Consider the following 17,232-nt stretch of genomic DNA (forward strand, 5'->3'; position numbering starts at 1 on the left):
TTACAATTTTTTAATAAATAAAAATACTTTAAAAAATAAAATAAAATTGCATGCACCTCACCGACTCAAAATACACAAAGAAAACTTGGATATAAACATATGGGAGGGGGGTCAGGTGGTGGCGCACCTGGTTGAGCACACATGTTATAATGCGCAAGGACCCAGGTTCGATCATGGGCGGGCAGAAAGCTTCACAAGTGATGAAGCAGGGCTGCAGGTGTCTCTCTGTCTCTCTCCCTCCCTATCATCCCCTTCCCTCTCGATTTCTACCTGTCTCTATCCAATAAATAAATAAAGATAATTTAAAAAAAAGAAAAGAAAAAAAGAAACATATGGGAGAAGTTGGCTCTGGGAACTTAATCCAGGACGTCATATATATGAGGCATGTGCACTACCACTAAGCTAAATCCCTGGCCAAAATGAGAGTTTTTCAACTGTTGATAGGTAAAGCAGACAGGAGTGGAAAATGAAGGGAAACAGAGATGGTGAGTGCAGACTAATCTCTTGAGAAGTTCTGCTGTGAAGGAGAATGGGGCTGGAGGGAAATCGGGGGCGAGAGGGCTTTTCAGATAGATGATACGAGAACCTCTCTGTGTGCTTCAAGGGATGAGTCAGCACAGGGGAGACCAGCAGTGCCGTGGGAATATTCCTGCACAGAAGAGTAGGAAGACATACAATGTGGGCCCGGATGAAGGCGTCATCCATATTGGAGGGTGGCCGTGGTAAGCACAATGGCTATAAATGTAAGGAGGTTCACCCCCACTTTCCTGGGCATGACCTCCCTGGATTTTCTGCTGTGGCCCCTTTGCTTGTTCATCTCACCAAGGACCCAAAAGAAGAGCCCACACTGAAGAAATTTTTGGGCCCGTTTCTGGGTGCACAGTGAGTTGGCCTGAGTGCGGAGAAGCAGGTGTCTGTGGATCCTTCGGTTCCTGGGCATGCTGCCTCAAGGCAGTCACTCTTTGGGGGCAGGTCACAAGGTGACAGCGCTGGCTCTGACTGCTAGAAGGAGGCAGCAGAACAGGAACACAAGAATGAGGAGGAAGTGGGGTGGCAAAAACACCTTGAGGACACCACTGTGACAAGGACTGGTTGTTCCTGTACCTGCCCCACCTCTTCTTGGCTTGAAGGCATGAACTCAGGCTGGTTTCCCACAGACTGGTCCTGGAGACCTGAGGCGACCGCATCCCACTCCTGTGGTGCCCCGGAAGCCCACTCACCTGGCTGGTGATGTCTGAAGGCATGGGTGAGGGAGGCTTGGAGTAGGTGGCATCCTGGGAGACGAAGCCAGAGTCGTGGGAGGAGACGCTGGAGAGGCGGGTGGCGGTGGTGGCTGGCTGCGCCAGGCTGCGGTAGCGACAGGTGGGGCTGGGTGAGTAAGTTTGGGCACCCCCGGGCCATGGGGCTCCGCCACCCTTGGCACTGCTACTGCTGCTGGGGGCACTGGGTGGGGGGAGGGCACAGCAGCCAGAGAAGGAGACACAGGGGTGTATGTGGAGGGGAGGGTGACAGACGAGGTTGGGGGAGGAAGGTGAGGGGGTAAAGGAAGGGAAAGACAATGTCAGACTACAAGGTCCTAGGAACGGGGCCACTGAGGAACTGGGTTCTGGGACCACGGGGCAGGGGCAGGCCTGAGAGGGGGACAGTCCTAAAGAGTTGACCCAGTTCCTTCCCTGGGAGCCTCCTAGTCCTCCAGGAGCCCCTGGAGCAGCAGTTTCTGTGCCCTCCCAACCTCCTGGCATTCAGAACAGCAGCCCTTCAATGGGGGAAACTAGGGACCTAGGTCCTTATGATGGAATACAATGATGGTTTGGCTGATGGTGCAATGTACTGATAACCTGTCTTGGGGAAATGTACCCTTGTGACCATCTTGTAATTCACCATTTCCTCAGTAAAGTGGTGTTGGAATTAAAAATATATACAGGCAATGAAGAAACTGAGTCACCAAGTATCCATCAGTATGGGAGTGGGGGGGGGGGGCTTGGTGGGGGGCTAGAGTCAGACATGAGGCAGCTATCACTAGGCTGCTTTCCCAAAGTCTAAGACTTGCCATCAGATCCTACCAGCTGCCTAGAGTGTGGTGTTGGGCAAGGGACATGGACACACTACCGTCCTTGGCCCCTCTACCTGCTCCAGGTGTTCAGCCTTCTGTAACTCCTGGCATCTGTGCAACCACTTCACCCCTGGGCAATGTCTTTGGCACTGACCTAGAAGGTCCCCAGCCCCTGACACTGCAGGAGGTGTAGCCGAGTGCTACCTTGTGGGGGTGGCAGCTAGAGGTGGCTCTGGGGTCAGGCACACAGGGGTCTCCTTTCGACCCCTCTGCTCACTGATCTCTCCCAGGCGTCCTGCGCCTTAAAAGTCTCTACCAAATCTTGTCCCAGAGAATCCTCAGTCTTCCCAGTGACTGAGCAGGAGTCCTAGTGTCTTCAGGACTTCAAGGGCCATCCTGGACCAGGTTCAAGCCCACAGCAGCCCAGGCACCAGTTCTAAGCCAGGCTGCACTGCCCTTCCCCGGTCTTGGGCTTTTGCTATGGTTCACATTCCCCAGACTGGCCGAGCCCAGCGGGGAAATGCTGAGACTCAGTGCCTCAGTATCACCATACTTGATACAGTGGTGTTGGGGTGCCAGGAACAACATGCACATAGCATTTAGCATAGTGTCTGTCCACAGGCACAGTTAATGCTCAATAAAAGGAGCTGCCCTCCCTCCAGCCCCCCAAGCTGTGCCCCCCCACCTTTCTTTTAGGCTGCCCACCCACTGGCTTCAGCAGCAATCTTGCATTTCTTCCACACCTGCAAATTCCTTGATGGTACACAAACTCAGTGGATTCTGGGCCACTGGTCTAAGTTAAGATGCAAGCTTGGGTGTTGGGGAGCTTCTGTGTTCCCTCTTGGGGTCCCTTCCCACCCCCTCAACACACTGCTGACCTGCACATGCTGGATTTGCGAGAGCTAGAGCTGCTGGGTGACGAGGGTGGGGTCTGGTAGGACCAGCTGTAGTCTGAGCCCTTCAGGTCTTTGATCACCTGCATGAGGACATGGGGGGAGTCACTGGAGGCAGCCCGATTCCTGGTGAGTCTCCTCACTTTACCGAGACCCCTTTCAATCGCTATCAAACAGGCCATGGCCGGTGCGCCGCTATGTTCCATCGCTGGGGAGCCAGAGACGACCCGAACTGCCCCTGCGGCTACAGACAGACTATGACCCACATAGTCAACGACTACCACTTCTCCAGATTCAAAGGAGGTCTCAAAACTTTACATCAGGCTCAACCTGACGCTGTTGACTGGCTACGGAAGAAGGGCAAACGCTAGAAGAAGAACCGAGACCCCTTCTAGAAGGCCAGCAGGGCAAGGTATCTTCCCTTTCCCCCCACCCCATTGAGAACCAGGACCCTGCTGGAGACCCTCTCTTCAAGCCTTTTAAAACTCTGTATGGGGGGTTGGGTAGCTTCCTGAGGGCTGGGGGAGACACCACCCTCTATGATTCTTAGGGATTCAGCCCCTGCCTGAGCCAGCACCCAAGTTCAAGTAGAGAAGACTCAGGACCCAGCCCGAGCTGGGTGACAATGATTATGAAGGATATGTGGGGTTCCCATGCTAGCTTGGCTGAGTCCCCTGGCACATCCCTGCACCTCTCTGAGCCTCAGTTTCTCCCTGTGAAAGGATCCTCTCATTCTTGTCTGAGAGGCCCTTGGGGTGGCTCATCAAAATGAGGCAAGTAAAGTACTCCTGGATGAGTGCTGGGCGTAGTAGGAGCTGAATGAAAGTAGTGCCACAGGGATGGTAGGCAGAAGATCCCCCCTCAGGGGTGAGGGGTGAGGCATCCCCCAGATGTTCGGGTGGAGACTGGGGTGCAGATGCAGGGACCACCTGCACTCAGTATCAGGGTTTCCTAAGTCCGCACAGACCACCCTCACCTGGCAGGTACTTGAATGCCCCAATGTGGGTGTGGGAGCATGTCTGGCCCTCTGTCCCCCGTTGCTTCCCGCTTTTCTCCTCTGCTGTCCCCCACATGGGGCCCGCCCCTTGCCCCTCCCCAGGGCTGGCCGCACCTGCTCACTGGCGGGGGGCAGCTTGTGGGGCTCAGCAGTCAGCACCACCAGGTCGTCGATGATGCCCTGCAGGTGGGTGATCTCTCCCAGCATAGTCAGCTCTCCATTCTGGGGGAGAAGGGGAGTCAGAGCCACGGGCCCAGCCCTCTCGTCTGCCCATCCCACAGCAGGCTGAGGTCTGAAAGCCACCTTTGGGTCAGGGGTGGGGGAAGGGAGTAGGGTGCATGCCTTGAATGCTGGGATCACTGAGAAGTAGCCTTTCTTACAGGTGTTGTGTGTGTGTGTGGGAGGGGTGGCCAGTGGGGTGGGGGTCCCCACTCTGATTTGGTGGCTGCTGGGGCCAATCACCCAGAAGAACTGTCTCCCAGCAGTCCTCAATGGCTGGTGCTGGGGTGTGGCAGCCTGCAGGGACTGCTCAAGTGGCCTGACCATGGGAGACACTCTAGATGCCACTCTGTCCCCCCAAGGGACCCACCACCACAGGCTGCAGGAAGGTGATGAATGTGCAGAAACGGCCGCGCTCCTCGATCAGGGCCCGGCGCACAGCCTGCTTCTCCGTCTCTTCCAGCAGCAGGTACATGTCATTGACGTCCTGCAGGGCACTGTCCAGCTGAGGCTGCAGATCTCCTTTCCCTGGAGGGGTGGGGAGGAGAGGCCGTGCTGGGGACGCCGGCCCAGTGTGCTGCATCCATGGCTCAGGCCCTGCCGTGGTGTCCCAGGCTGTGGGACTGGGTGCAGCTGTGGGGGCCTGGGGCCTGGGGAGGGCCTGAGGAGTGGAGGGGGACTGGTCCCCAGAGCAGGCAGAGATGCCAGACAGACATGCACATGGGAGACACAAAAGCTGCAAAGCCACTGGGGTTTTGGGTGGTGCAGAGCCCTTGGATGCCCGGAGAGCAGCTGTGCTCAGGGGGGGAGTCCAGCGGGAGGTCCCCACAACAGCTGAGACGCTGAGACTCTCCCAACTAGGGCACCCTCAGTGCCCTTGGGATAGCACCCCCTCACGTATCAGGGTGGAGGGAGGTGGGTGGAAGCAGGACAAAGTGCATATGGAGACTCAGCTGTAGGCCACAGCCCAGGGGTACAGTGGGGGAACTGTGTTCAAAAGAGCTGGGGCCTGGGTCCTGGGGCAGGAGAGTGGGGGTGTCTCAGTGTGGGTCCCTACTCAGCTCAGAAGCAAAGCACAAGGACAGCAACAGTGACACCAAGAAGCAGCAAGAGAGACAGAGAGAGGCGAGAATGATGGAGAGCAGAGAGTTGACACAGAAAGTAGGGAAGCAACAGGTGAGCCCTCGGGGTGGGCCTGGCAGGGGTGAGGGCAGGGCAACCAGGTGCACCCCCCAACTCTGCCCAGCCCAACCCATTTGGGCCTGGCCAGCTGGACCAGAAGAGGCTCGGGGTCATCCCTGGCCAGAAGCCCCAGGGGGAATGCCCTCTGGCCCCTCCCCCGCTGGACCAACCGCCTTCCTGACTCCTCCTTGGCTTGGAGAAGCTCCTTCCAGTGGCCCTGAACTGGGGGACACAGACAATTCCGACAAGGACACAGGAGGAGCAGCTGGAGGGACGGACATTTGACTTACCAAGTAGCTCTACAGGAAGGATGTGGGAGGAGGAGAGGAGAGACAGAGAAAGAAAGAATGTGTGAAAGACAGCCGGATGGACAGAGCCATTCCTGGGGTGGGGTGAGGGTGACTGGGCTTGTAGCCTCCCAGAAGGGGTGCTCCTGGGGCCGGGTCTGGGGTGCTGGATGGCTCCCTCAGTCCCACCCAACAGGCTGGAGTGGCCTGTGTTGAGGACTCGGTCCCTCCTGACAAGTGCACCCCAGGACACCCCGAGGGCAGTGGGGGGGCTGCATCTGCACCCTGGGCTCTACCTTTGCGTGCTTTCTTCTGGAGTTTCAGTGTGTCTGAAGACTTTTTCTTGATCTCATGTCTGGCTCGCTTGTACTCTGCATTGGGGAGAGGGCAGAGTTGTGATGGGGGTCTCCTTGGAGAAGGGTGGTGGTGGGGGCGAGCAGCCTCAGTCCCACCTTTCGCGTGGTCCTTGTCCAGCTGGTTAGCTGACTTCTTCCAGTCCTCGATGCGCTCCTGCAGCGGGTTGATGAGACTCTCCAGCAACGCGCTGTGGGCGGGAAGGGGTGTGTGCAAGCACGGGGTCAGGACCACAGGGAAGTGGGGGTCTCCCTGCTTGCAAGTCCATCCAGCCACCCTTGCGCCCACTCACTTGGTGAACTGCCGCAGCTTGGTCTCGATGCTGCGGTGGCGCATGCACATGCGCGTGAGCGCCGAGCCGATGTCCCGAGTGGCCCCTGGCGAGGCAAAGGGCGCGGGGTGGGAAGGGACCCTCCGGCCGCTGCAGTCCCGGACTTGAGCCGCCAGGGGGCGCACCCACACCACCAGGCCAGGCCAGAGGGCCGGCCCCCGCAGCCCGTGTCCCTCCTCAGCATTCTGCAACCCTGCGGGGGAGGCTTGATGGACCTCCCCTGTTTACCAGCCCCTTGGCCCTCCTGGTGGGACATCCTGGCCCCGCCAACCTCTAGCAGCTGCAGGTGCAGCAAAAATCACCTGACTCTAACGAGGACCCCGCTGTGAATGCCGAGATACAGTCCAGGGTGTTGGTGCGGACTGGGTTCTTCTTATTATTATTACTACTATTACTATTGTTATTTTTAGATAGATAGAAACAGAGAGAAATTGAGTGGGGAGGAGGAGATAGAGAGGGAAGAGATACCTGCAGCCCTGCTTCTCCACTTGCGAAGCTTTTCCCCTACAGGTGGGGACCACTGGCTGGGTTCTTGCCTGGTTTCCTTGCTACCCCAAAGAATTGGCATCCAGACCACCGGACCAGGGGGTGGTGGGGCAGCCAAGGACAGCCAGCAATGCTCAGGCACCCCTGGGTGCTCTCAGAATGGCAGAGGGTGGTGGGTGGGTGACAAGAAACCATAATCAGAAGGGAGACATACAGAAGGGAGAACTGTGACTGAGTCAATCAAGTTGCCCAAGGCAGGGACTGAATTCCCCATGGTGCTTCTGTCTGGGCTCATCCACTTCTCTTCCCAATCAGCCCATTTTTTGCATTAGGTTGCAAAACTCAGCCCTTGGGGTCCTGTCCCTGGCTCATACTCTGCTCAGCCTTTCTTGCCTCCATGCCCCACCTGGGGTCTCCCCAACCTCCAGCCACATCTCCTCCCCACCTCTGGTGTTGGTGGCCATGTCAGCCACTTTCTGGAAGGCATCCAAGAAGGCCACAGCAGCCAGCACGGTGGTCCTGGGAAGATGGACAGTGGGATGGTCTGTGGGTGAGCCTGAACTCACTCCTCTGCCCAGCCCCTCCCTGGACCCCATTATTCCCCTGAAGCCTCAGCCTCACCTTAGCTGGGAATGCAGTTTCGTGGCCTTGGAGTTGAAGTCCTCCCAGATGGGGTAGGAGCTCTGTTGAGGAGTTGGGAGAGGAAGTGAGACTTGGGGTTCCCCATGTCTCTGGAGAATCTGAGGGACAGCCCTGCTCCAGCAGAGGGGATGTCCCAGGGCCCTGAGAGGACAGAGAGCTCAGAACAGAGTTATGGTACAGGGAACAGGTGCCCTGGCCAGTGTCCTTCCTCAGAGGAGACTGAAATTTGCAGATGGCAGCTTCTATTTCCTTGGGGCTCCTCTGAGTCATGGTGGGAGCTGGGGCCTGGCTGGGCTCAGGGTGCAGAGTGGTGGGCCTGGGAAATAGCTCAGTAGGTAGAGCACAGAAAATGCATGTCTGAGGCCACAGGCTTAACCCCTGGCACCTCATATACCACAGCCATACTCTGGTTTCTTCCTCTCATGGGATAAAATAAACCTTAAACAAACAAAAAAAAGTATGTAGAGTGGCCAGGCAGATGGCACAGTGGTAGAGTGCACGATTGGCAAGTTCTCGGTCGGCCCTAAGTTTGATTTTGGGCACTACACTTGCAGGAGTGATGCTCTGTTTCCCTCTCTCTCTCTCTCTCTCTCTCTCTCAAACAATTAAACAAACAAGTAAATCTGGAAACAAACAGGAGTGTGGGGTAGGGACTGGTGAGGGAGCTCAAATCATGCCAGGTCTAAACTGGGGCCTCCGGGGGCCCCCACCCTTCAGTCCGGAAGCCACTGCCAGTCCAGCCTGTCAGCAGGCCGGGCCAGCAGCGGTGGGTCCCAGGCCCTGGAGGCTGTGGCTGCTGCAGGGCCAGCCGGCCTGCCCAGGACAGCTAGGCCCCAGGCTGAATAGGGCCTTGTGCAGTCAACAGAGCCACCTTTCTCCATCCCCAGCTCCCCTCCCTGCCTGGGGACACAGTGTGGCCTTTATCCCAGCCTGGCCCAAATCTTCAAGTTGGGAGGGGGTTTCCCAGTTGGGAGGCCAGACTCCTGGCCACCAAATTGTCCAGTCTGATCAAGGGGCCTTTCTGGCTAAGGCACTTCTCACAGCCTCTGTGTGCTGGCCCCAGGGTCCCGTGTATCAAGGGAGACCTCTGTCCTGGAAGGGGAGCCCCCTCCCAATGCAGTCCCAGCTATTGGGGCTTTTCCCAAGGAATGGGGTGAGGAAAGATAGGGGGCAGAGATTCCAGCCTTCAAGGTCTTAGAGGGAGGCTCTAACCTCTGACCCCCTGAATATCCAGGGGTAGCTTCTAGATTCCTCACCTGGCTGAGGGGCAGCTTCTAGGAACCTCAGGGCTCCCCCACCCCAAGCTCAGGGCCCAGGAAAAGCAAATATTTGAGAAGTTCACTCAGGCTGGAGAGAGAGAGGAGGCTGTGGGTGGGCTGTCTCCACGTGGATATGGCTCAGGGCAAAGGGGCCTGAGAGTGCTAGGCGTCAACCCAGGTCTTGGCACCCCCAAGAAGGGGGCTTCAGAAAAGGTGACATCTATCTATTACCTGGAATGACATCCAGGGAGATAGCGCTAGGGTCCAGAGAACAAGAGATTCAGAGAAGTAGAATCCCTGGCCTGGGGATTCTCCAACCCCCACCCCAATCTCCCTTCACACCACAGCTTCTGCCTCAGCCCCTCCCTGAGTGTGTGTGTGTTGGGGGGTGCAAAATGGAGCTGTGAAGAGGATAGGCCCTCCTCAGCAGATGGACCTTAGTACAGTGGTCACTCAGAACCTGGGGTTCCAGCCACACTGGCCATTCATGAGGGCCCCCAGAAGCCAGGGGGCCCAGTTGGAGGCCAGAGTGGTCAATGTCCCCAGCCTTCACCTGATCCATCCCCCCACCCTCCACACACACTCCTTAGCACTCAGATTTCAGTTCATTATCACCAGTGACAGTCAGGGTGAGGCTTTGTGCCAAGCCCTTACACCATGCATGTACCTACGATCCTTCCAGCAGCCCCAGGAATGAAACTATTGTTATTCCCATTCTTCATAGACAGATTCAGAGAGTTTCTGACTCATCCAAGGGTGCACAGCAGGCTCACTATGTGTGTGTCTGAGGTGTCTGCACTTCTAAGTAGGTGGAAGGGCTGTGGCTTCGGGGAGTGCAGGATGAAGAATGACTGGGTGGGGAGGCAGTGGGCCCTCAGGGAGGGCAGAAACACTTAGCTCTGCCCCACTGCAGCAGACTGCTCTGGTGTGTGTGTGTGTGTGTGTGTGTGTGTGTGTGTGTGTGTGATGTGCCTGTCACTAGGGGCGCTGAGTGGATGGGTGAAGACACCCCTAGTCCTCAGAGACTGTCTACCTGGGTCAGACCTGAACTGTGCAGGTGAGCCACTCTGGCTGCCTCAGTTTCCCCACATGTAAAGTCAGGATGTAACTGTATCTGTATGAGAGGTCAGTATGGGAGGGGGCACTGCTTCACAGCTACGGACCCAGTACCCAGCTGAGGCCCACATGTCTGGGTGATGCATCCCATTCTGGAGAGGGGAGGCACCAACTACAGTCCCACTGCCTGGCTGGGTGGGAGCCCAGGGCTCTGCTGAAAGCTTAGCCTGGCTGGAGGGGCCTGTGACTAAGCCCACGGTTGTGCCCTGCTGCTGTGTTGGGCAAGCTACTGCCTGTGTCTGGGCTTCAGAGAAAAGCTCCGCACCCCACAGACATCTGAACTGAGTTAAACCGGGCACAGCAGACAGGGAGTGAGGACCTTGAACCCCTCCCCACCCCCCGCAGATGCTCTCCCCACTCTACTCTGCTGCCCAGGGCTCCGGGAAGACAGGGAGGCCTGGTGCAAGGCCTGGAGAAGGGTTGTGCAAAGGGCCTCATGTGGCAAGCTCAGGCCGGCCTCCTTCCTTCACTGAAACCCTGCTGCTCCAGAGTGGAGGTGGGGAACAGCCAGAAATTGTGCCCTAAATCCAGGTGCTTGGTCTCCAGGTAGCCCCATCCCCAACTCTGTCCCTGGCTCCATCACAAGCGTTTGTCAGAGGTAGGGCGTCAGTATTTGGCATCACTCCAGGTGAAATCTCTTCCATTTTGCCTCCACATGCCAGAAAATATCACGCTACAATCTGGCCCCCCTTTCCTTCTGTCTCATTCCCAAGTTCCCTGCATATTGGCTAGAGAGGGAGAGAGGCAGTCCTGCCCCTCTTCTGAGTGAAACTGCTGCACTCTGCAGTATGTGCTGAGAGGCTGCCAGAGGGAGCAGGATTTAAGAAGGTCCCTCCTTTGGGAGGCCCTGGGAGTGGCTGGAGGTACAAGGTCTGGGCCCGACCAGTGTCCACCTTCCAGAAAGGATCCTGGTGCCAGGGCTGTGAGGGCCCAAGACTTCTGAATGCTGACAGAAGGAAGTGGGGAGGTGGGGCCCCAAGGAGTGAAAGTCTTGAGGGGAGGACCCAATGTGGGGGGCATCTACACACTGCTTACTCTTCGTTCTAGGCCAGGGGGCTTCAAACCTCTTGTAGGACATAGGCTGCCCTGGAGTTGTTCCCATGGCAGCCCTGGGAGTCCCTACAATCCCCTGCCTCGCCTCAAGGGCCTGCCTAGCACTGTGGGGTGGGCTGTGCCCTGGTGTATGGTGGACCTGATACAGTGTGATAGGCCTAGAGGAGGGCTCTTGGGAGCTCCCACGGAAGGCCAGTTTTCTTCTTTGCTCTTGCCGGCCCCACAGCACGGCTCAGAGGCGGTGGGATGGCTGTCCTGGCTGCATCCTGCAGGGCAGCTGGCCCTTCTCTCCATGCTGGGCTTGGGCCAGTCCTACCAACCCTCCCCACCCCCATATCTACCTCCCCCACCCGCTTTCAGGGAGAAAACTCCCCCATCTCTCTTAGATCAACAGTGAGGGGTGAGGTCAGGGACAGCGACCACCATCTCCTTAATGACCTTGAGCCATTCTGGGGCCTCAGTTTCCCCCACTTGTGAGCCAGGGATGGGGGGGGGGTTGCTGCTACAGCCTGACCTTGGGCAATAATAGAGAGGGGTTGATGGGAGGAGGCTGGAGGCAAGAACCTGGGGTGGTGGCAGGGGAGGGAAGGTCAAGCCCTCCCCTGGGGTGGTTCCACCATCCCTCCTCCTCCTCTCAAGGTGAGGACTGAGGCCTTGGGATGCGGGGCTCGTCCTGTAACCCCTGAAATGTCGCTCTCTCCCTGGGGTCCGGGTGGGAAGCAGAGGCCGAGGCCGGCGGGGAAGGAGTTAACGGTTTTTATTATTTCCCTGCTCCGGCGGTGACAGCATTGTCTGGGCTCGTGTGGGGGTGATGCTGGTGGAAGGGGGCGGTGGTCGGCGAGAGCTGGCCCGGTTAAAGGGCCCCCGCTCGAGTTGCCCCGGGAACACCCCCCACCCCATTCCAGATCTGGGGTCCGAGGCGCAGGGAGTCTGCGTGCATTGGCTGGGCTTTGGGTTTGGGCCCCATGGGGCGCGGCGACCTGGGAGACCCGGTGCACCCCGACACAGCAGCGCCCCCTTGCCCCCCGCCGGGGTCTCCGGAGCCCGGGCCGCAGGCTGACTAGCACCCCGCCCCGTTACCTTCATGTCGTTGACGATGGCCTGGAACAGCCCGCCCAGGGCGCCGCACTCCTTCTCCGCCGTCTCCATGCTCCGGCCGGGCGCGGGGGGCGCGGGGGGCGCTGCTCCGTAGGCCGCGCTCAGGGTTCGGCCGCGTCGCGCTTTGGGGTGGCGGGCGGCCGCGGGGCTGCGCGGGCCATGGCGCTGCGGGCGCTGCGGGCGGGCGGGGGGTGCGGGGCGGCCGGCGGCGCAGCCTCGGCGGCGCGGGGACTGAGCGGCGGCGGGAACCTGAGCCGCCGAGCGCCGCGTCACGTGGGCGGCGGAGGGAGGGCGCGGGGCGGGCGGGGGCTGTGGGAAAGGCCGGCGGCCGCGGGCCCATTCACGGCCGGGAAGCCGCTTTGAAATCCGAGCCCCGCGCTGCCAGACTGGTCGGGCGGGCGCGGGCGCCGCCCCGAGTCCCGGGCGGCGCTGGGGCGGGGCCGGTGGGTGCCGCCCGAGGAGGGGGCGCAGCGCCCCCTTCCAGCTTCCGGGGTCGCCGGAGTGGGTGGGGGGGGGTCCCGCGGGGAGGACACAGCTGCCCTGGGCAGGGGCACCCGAGGCGCTTCACCCCAGACACCCAGAGCCTCCCAAATCCTTTGGCTCATTCCTGCGCGGTGCCAATGCCCAGATGTACACGTTTTCAGAGGGCTGCCCCCAGCCCCTGATGACCAGGTACAGCCTCTGTGAGTCCAGCCCCAAGTCCTGGAGACTCCAGACAGGGATATCAGCCTTCACTGAGACACTGGAGCACAGGCTCCTTCTGACTCCAGGAGCCTTCCAGAGCCACCTGGGAGGGAGCTCATTCACTAGGTCAGCTAGTCTTCATGGAGCCAGGAGTCAAATGGCCTTGGTCTTGCAGGATCCTGTGAGCTAAGACTCCTTTAACCATATCAGGAAGTAGGCACCTGGTGAACCTCCTCCTTCCTTGCAGTGTCTGGGCCTCCCTCCCACCCTCCGGCTCTGCAGAGTCCTGCACTGAGCAATCTCTTGCATTCAGCTCATCTGTCCAGTGGGGACAGCTCTTCTTGTCCACGAGAAATCAAAACAGAGAAGTAAAAGTGCTTGGTTGCCTGGGAAGGTAGGGATGCTATCCAGGAAAAAATGATCCTAGAGGTGCCTTCTCTGGTGTAGCCAGCTCTCCTTAGGGCACGGCGGCGGCGGGGGGGGGGGGGGGGAACCAGGTCTGGGGACAGCCTCAAGGTCCTGGGGCAGCTGGAGCACTAGATGGGTGTCAGGGAAGGAGCAGGCAGGCACAGGTTGAGAGTCGTCTGTCATGACTTTATTAGGGCTTGGACACTGGGTGCACACAGGTCTGTACACACACGCACAGAGGTTGCAGTGCTGGTGGGCTAGGAGGGAGTTAGAAAGTGACCCACTCCAGAGGGTAGGCGGTCCCACCCTGGTGGGAAGCCAGCTCTGTCTGAACATCAGCCCACATTCACACCATCATGCCCTAGGCTGGTGGCCAGGCTCATCAGCTGTGCCCTTGAGGTAGGGCCTTAAGATTCCAGGGAAGGGACCTAAAGACCCCAAGTGTATCACAGGACCGTTCCTTGGGCTCTTCTCCCTGATGTGCATGTCAGAGAACAACCCTGCGGTCCAGGTGGTCACCTCGTCCGCTCCGCTGGTGCCTCACTTCCAAGTGCTTCTTCTGGACCTTCTCGAAGTGCTGTAGCAGCTCTGCATAGTCAATACTAGGAGAGTCGGCCTGGTGTGACTTGGGGGCTGCCTTCAGACTGTCTCTGGGGAGAAGGTACAGAAAAGTTCCACATCAGAGTATCAGCATCTGTAGGAGCTATAGTCCTGGCATGGGGGGAGGGAGGGAGTTGGGGCACTGGGGTTGGGGCAGGACCACAGGCTGGAGTTCAATCTCTAGGAGTCCCATGTAGTCCCTCCCCTGCTGTTGGTGGGCCCAGTCAGCAAGGCAGCTTGGCTGAGCTCTACAGCCTGTGGGTTAGCAATGGCGCCCAGAACAGCATCGCATGGGGAAGCATTTCCTGTTTACCAGTGCCTCCCTTTGGGGTGAGAGCCAGGGCTAGCAGCCAGCCAGGAAGCCAGCTGGGGCCTGGAATAAGGGCCAGGGAGAAGCAGTAGGGGTCTGGAGGGATGCAGCCTGGTCCTTTCTCTGGGCAGGGTTGGGGCCAACAGTGATCACTGAAGTCTCTCTACTGGGTTCTAAACTTGGCAGAGGAGCATGTGTTTTTGAGTGTTGGGTCTCAGAGGCCTGATGTCAGTCCCTGTCCCTGGGGAAGGGCAGCTGGTTTCACCACTGGGCATACTGATAGCTTCTCTAACTCCTTTTGCTAGCTTCTCTGTACAGCAGCACAGGCTGTGCACTATACATGGGTGTTCCCTGTACTCATACAATATAACATGCCTGCTGTGCACCCCAAGCCTGGTATCTGCTTGCTTTTAGAGACTAGATGCACATGGGCCCCTGCTCCATTCCTAAGCAACCTTCCAAGAGTCTTGTGAAGGGTTATTACTCCTCCCTCATTCTGGCCTCACTGGCTTGGGGGAAAACACAGCTGTATGGGCTAAGCCACATTCCAGTTCCTGAGGCCCGCTGGCCCTGGGAAGGGATCTCATGAAGGCTTCTGCTTAGCAGAGTCTCCTTAGGTCCTTCCAGCTAAGCAGATGACCCTAATCAATGAGTGTGTGTGTTTGGGTGGGGAGAGCTGTTCCAGGCAGCAGCCCAGCTGGGAGGTTGGCAGACCTGGACCCTACCATAACACAAGTGCTTTCTTGCTGTTTGATGTTGGATCTGCGACTCAGCTGCCTCATCTGTGAAGGGGCAGGGGCTGCCACAGGTGTACCCCATGCGGTGGTGAGGGTTCCTCTACACTCCAGTTGTAGGAGTGGTACCCAGGGTCAGCTCAGGTGCCTGGTAGGCACCCACTACGGCTTAACTCTGCCCCTGAGTGAGACCGGCCAGGGCTCAGCAGCTCGGGCAGGTGCACATCTGCCATCTAGTCTGTTTTGGGGGAGATGCAGCGGCAGTCCATCCACAGAGTCAATAAGCATGGCTCCTGGCGAGGCACTGGGGATGAGTGTTAGGGCTTGATGGGCATCTCTGACCATCCTCAGGCTGCTGAGGGGCAAGACCTGGAGCAGCTGGAACCCTTCCTATGGTTGTGATGCCACCAGAGACTGAAGGTGGTCCCCTGCACCTAACATACCTTGCATGGTGGCTTTTTTCCTGGGGCTCAGACAATATTAGTCTAACAAAGACCAAAGGCGCCAGGTACAGCTAGCGTGGGGGTGTGTGAAGGGGGGAGGGGGCAGCCTGTGGGCAGTATCCTGGGCTGTTTCCAACTCCCCTGGGAAGGGGGGAGCAACCTATCATAGTAGCCAGGTGTCACAGCCCTAAGTGAGCAACCTGGGCCTCCAAGGAGGCCGAGAGACAAATAGTAGTCAGGAGCTCTAACTCCAGAGCAGAGTGGCTAGATGCAGCTGGTGTCTGTGGAATAGGGGGCCAGGGGAGTAAGTATGTGCAGGGCCACAGAGCTGACACTGCAGTCACTGTCTGGATCTGAGTGTCATGGGATGCTAGCAACATAGTAGTAAACCTGGGGTGATGGGCACAGGTGTGGCCAGGTAGGGGTGGGGAGGGGTGGATTGCCCCCGTCATGGGCAGGACTCCTGCCCTCCACTGTACTGGGGTCTTGGGAACAGAGGCAAGCCTCACCAGAGACGGGTGAGGTCCTGCACCTGAACTGTACAGGGACAGGGATGGGCACACGGTCATACACAGATGCAGCTCAGGTCCTTCAAGTTCTCCACGTTGACAGTAGCCCACAGGCATAGCAGGTTGGGCAGTGGGGGAGGCGGACACCCAGACAGCAGCACAGAGCTGGGATTCCAGAACCTAGAGCCAGCTTCTCCCCTGCCACCCCACCCACACACCTGTCAACAGGCTAAGGCTGGCAAGTGTGACCAGCTTTCTCCTCAGAAGTCCACTCCTATTGTATGGAGGGGCTGACAGCCCTGGGGTGTGGCCCAAGGGCCTGAGGGTGGGGGCGGAGGGGACAGAGACTTGAGGCCTGCTGGCGCCTTAATTCCCAGAATGAGGGGTGGGGGGGTGGGAACACAGGGACTCCCCCAGCTGTTGTGGCCTGTAGGCCTGCTGGGCAACCTGATGCTGCCTTCCAGCTGCCTGCCCCTCCCTGGGCCTGGCAAGAAACCTCCTCCTCAGCCCTCCATGGGGGTGTGAGCAGTGTGCCCAGCCTGCAACCTGACCCCTCCCCCAGCTGTTCCCTGGAGTCAGAGGCCCTCTGGCCAAGGGAATCCAAACACAATCCAAATTCCAAGCTTGCTTGGCTCCCCAGGGATACTTACACTACCCAATTCCCTCTCCTGGGGTCACCAAAAGTGACTCAAACAACACCTGTTCTGCCACCCCAGAGTGCTGCTATCCAGGGAGAGAGGGGCCAGCTGGAGGTGGGGGTGGGGCTGCACTTGCTGGGGGCTCAAGCCCCTCCAGCTGCCCAGTAAGGTGTCCCAGAGGGCCCAGGTCCATGGGACCCTCCATGCCAGGTAGCCTATGTCTAGGGCTGCTTGGGGTCCTGGGAGGGAAAGGGCCTGAAGCCCTTTGCAGTGCAAGGGCCTGGCCTGCTAAGGGGCTCCGCCCGCCTGGGAGGGGATTCTAGACACATGGGGCATCTGATGCGGGACTGGGCGCACCACTCAGCGTAAATCTTCTCAGTGGCTCTGCTGGTTTCCATGGAGACCTGACAAGTGAAATTTTCCATCTCGGATGCCAAATGCCTGTGGATGAGGCAAAGCCTCCAAGGGTTACCAAATATAGACACGGCCCAACAGGCGCTGGGGCCAGGCAGCGGTGGGTTCAGGGTGGGAGCCAGGCCCGCCTGCCCACCCCAGGATGGGCTGGGCTTCCTGACAGAGATTGGGCCTGCGACCTGTTCCCCATGCAGGACCTGGGAAGGGCAGGCACGGTGCACCCATCTCCTACTCTGCCCAGGTGGCTGGCAGGTCCTCATGTTGCTGCCTCTCTCTGCACAGTGGGGAAGGGAGGCTGCCTGAGGTCATTAGGACACCCTACCCCATCTAGTTCATTGGCCCATCTGCCAGATGGAGCCCTGTCTCTCTGTTTGGGGCTCAACTCCTCCAGCTCCCAAGAGGTTCCCTCCGGCGTGCCATTTGATGTTTAGACCTAAGTCCTGGACTCACTAAACTCAACCCTGACTGCTCAGACAAGCTGCTGCCACTACCTGCCTGCCTGCTTGTGAATACTCCCAGGAT

The 17,232-nt window shown here is 58.6% G+C and overlaps 2 protein-coding genes across 10 annotated transcripts in view; both read right to left on the reverse strand.

Annotated features, from left to right (window-relative positions):
• The window catches only part of MTSS2 (MTSS I-BAR domain containing 2), a 28,694-nt gene extending 16,473 nt beyond the window's left edge, over positions 1-12,221 (reverse strand). For 2 of the 8 annotated variants that reach the window (XM_060185191.1, XM_060185190.1), the window contains exons 1-10: positions 11,953-12,213; positions 7,424-7,485; positions 7,248-7,321; positions 6,278-6,362; positions 6,084-6,175; positions 5,928-6,002; positions 4,533-4,690; positions 4,058-4,165; positions 2,932-3,029; positions 1,221-1,443 (exon numbers count right to left, since the gene is read on the reverse strand). In XM_060185191.1, coding sequence (XP_060041174.1) covers positions 1,221-1,443; positions 2,932-3,029; positions 4,058-4,165; positions 4,533-4,690; positions 5,928-6,002; positions 6,084-6,175; positions 6,278-6,362; positions 7,248-7,321; positions 7,424-7,485; positions 11,953-12,021 — 1,044 coding nt within the window. In that variant the 5' untranslated portion in view covers positions 12,022-12,213. Of the gene's footprint in view, positions 1-1,220; positions 1,444-2,931; positions 3,030-4,057; positions 4,166-4,532; positions 4,691-5,927; positions 6,003-6,083; positions 6,176-6,277; positions 6,363-7,247; positions 7,322-7,423; positions 7,486-11,952 lie in introns of all 8 variants that reach the window. The other 6 variants (XM_060185186.1, XM_060185187.1, XM_060185185.1 and 3 more) reach the window with 6 other exon arrangements.
• Positions 12,222-13,227: 1,006 nt separating this feature from the next.
• The window catches only part of VAC14 (VAC14 component of PIKFYVE complex), a 126,040-nt gene continuing 122,035 nt past the window's right edge, over positions 13,228-17,232 (reverse strand). For both annotated transcript variants that reach the window (XM_007526659.3, XM_016189807.2), the window contains exon 19: positions 13,228-13,712. In XM_007526659.3, the coding sequence (XP_007526721.2) occupies positions 13,550-13,712 (163 nt within the window). In that variant the 3' untranslated portion in view covers positions 13,228-13,549. The remainder of the gene's footprint in view (positions 13,713-17,232) is intronic.

This window comes from Erinaceus europaeus, chromosome 2 (genome assembly GCF_950295315.1).
Source record: "Erinaceus europaeus chromosome 2, mEriEur2.1, whole genome shotgun sequence".
Classification (NCBI taxonomy): domain Eukaryota; kingdom Metazoa; phylum Chordata; class Mammalia; order Eulipotyphla; family Erinaceidae; genus Erinaceus; species Erinaceus europaeus.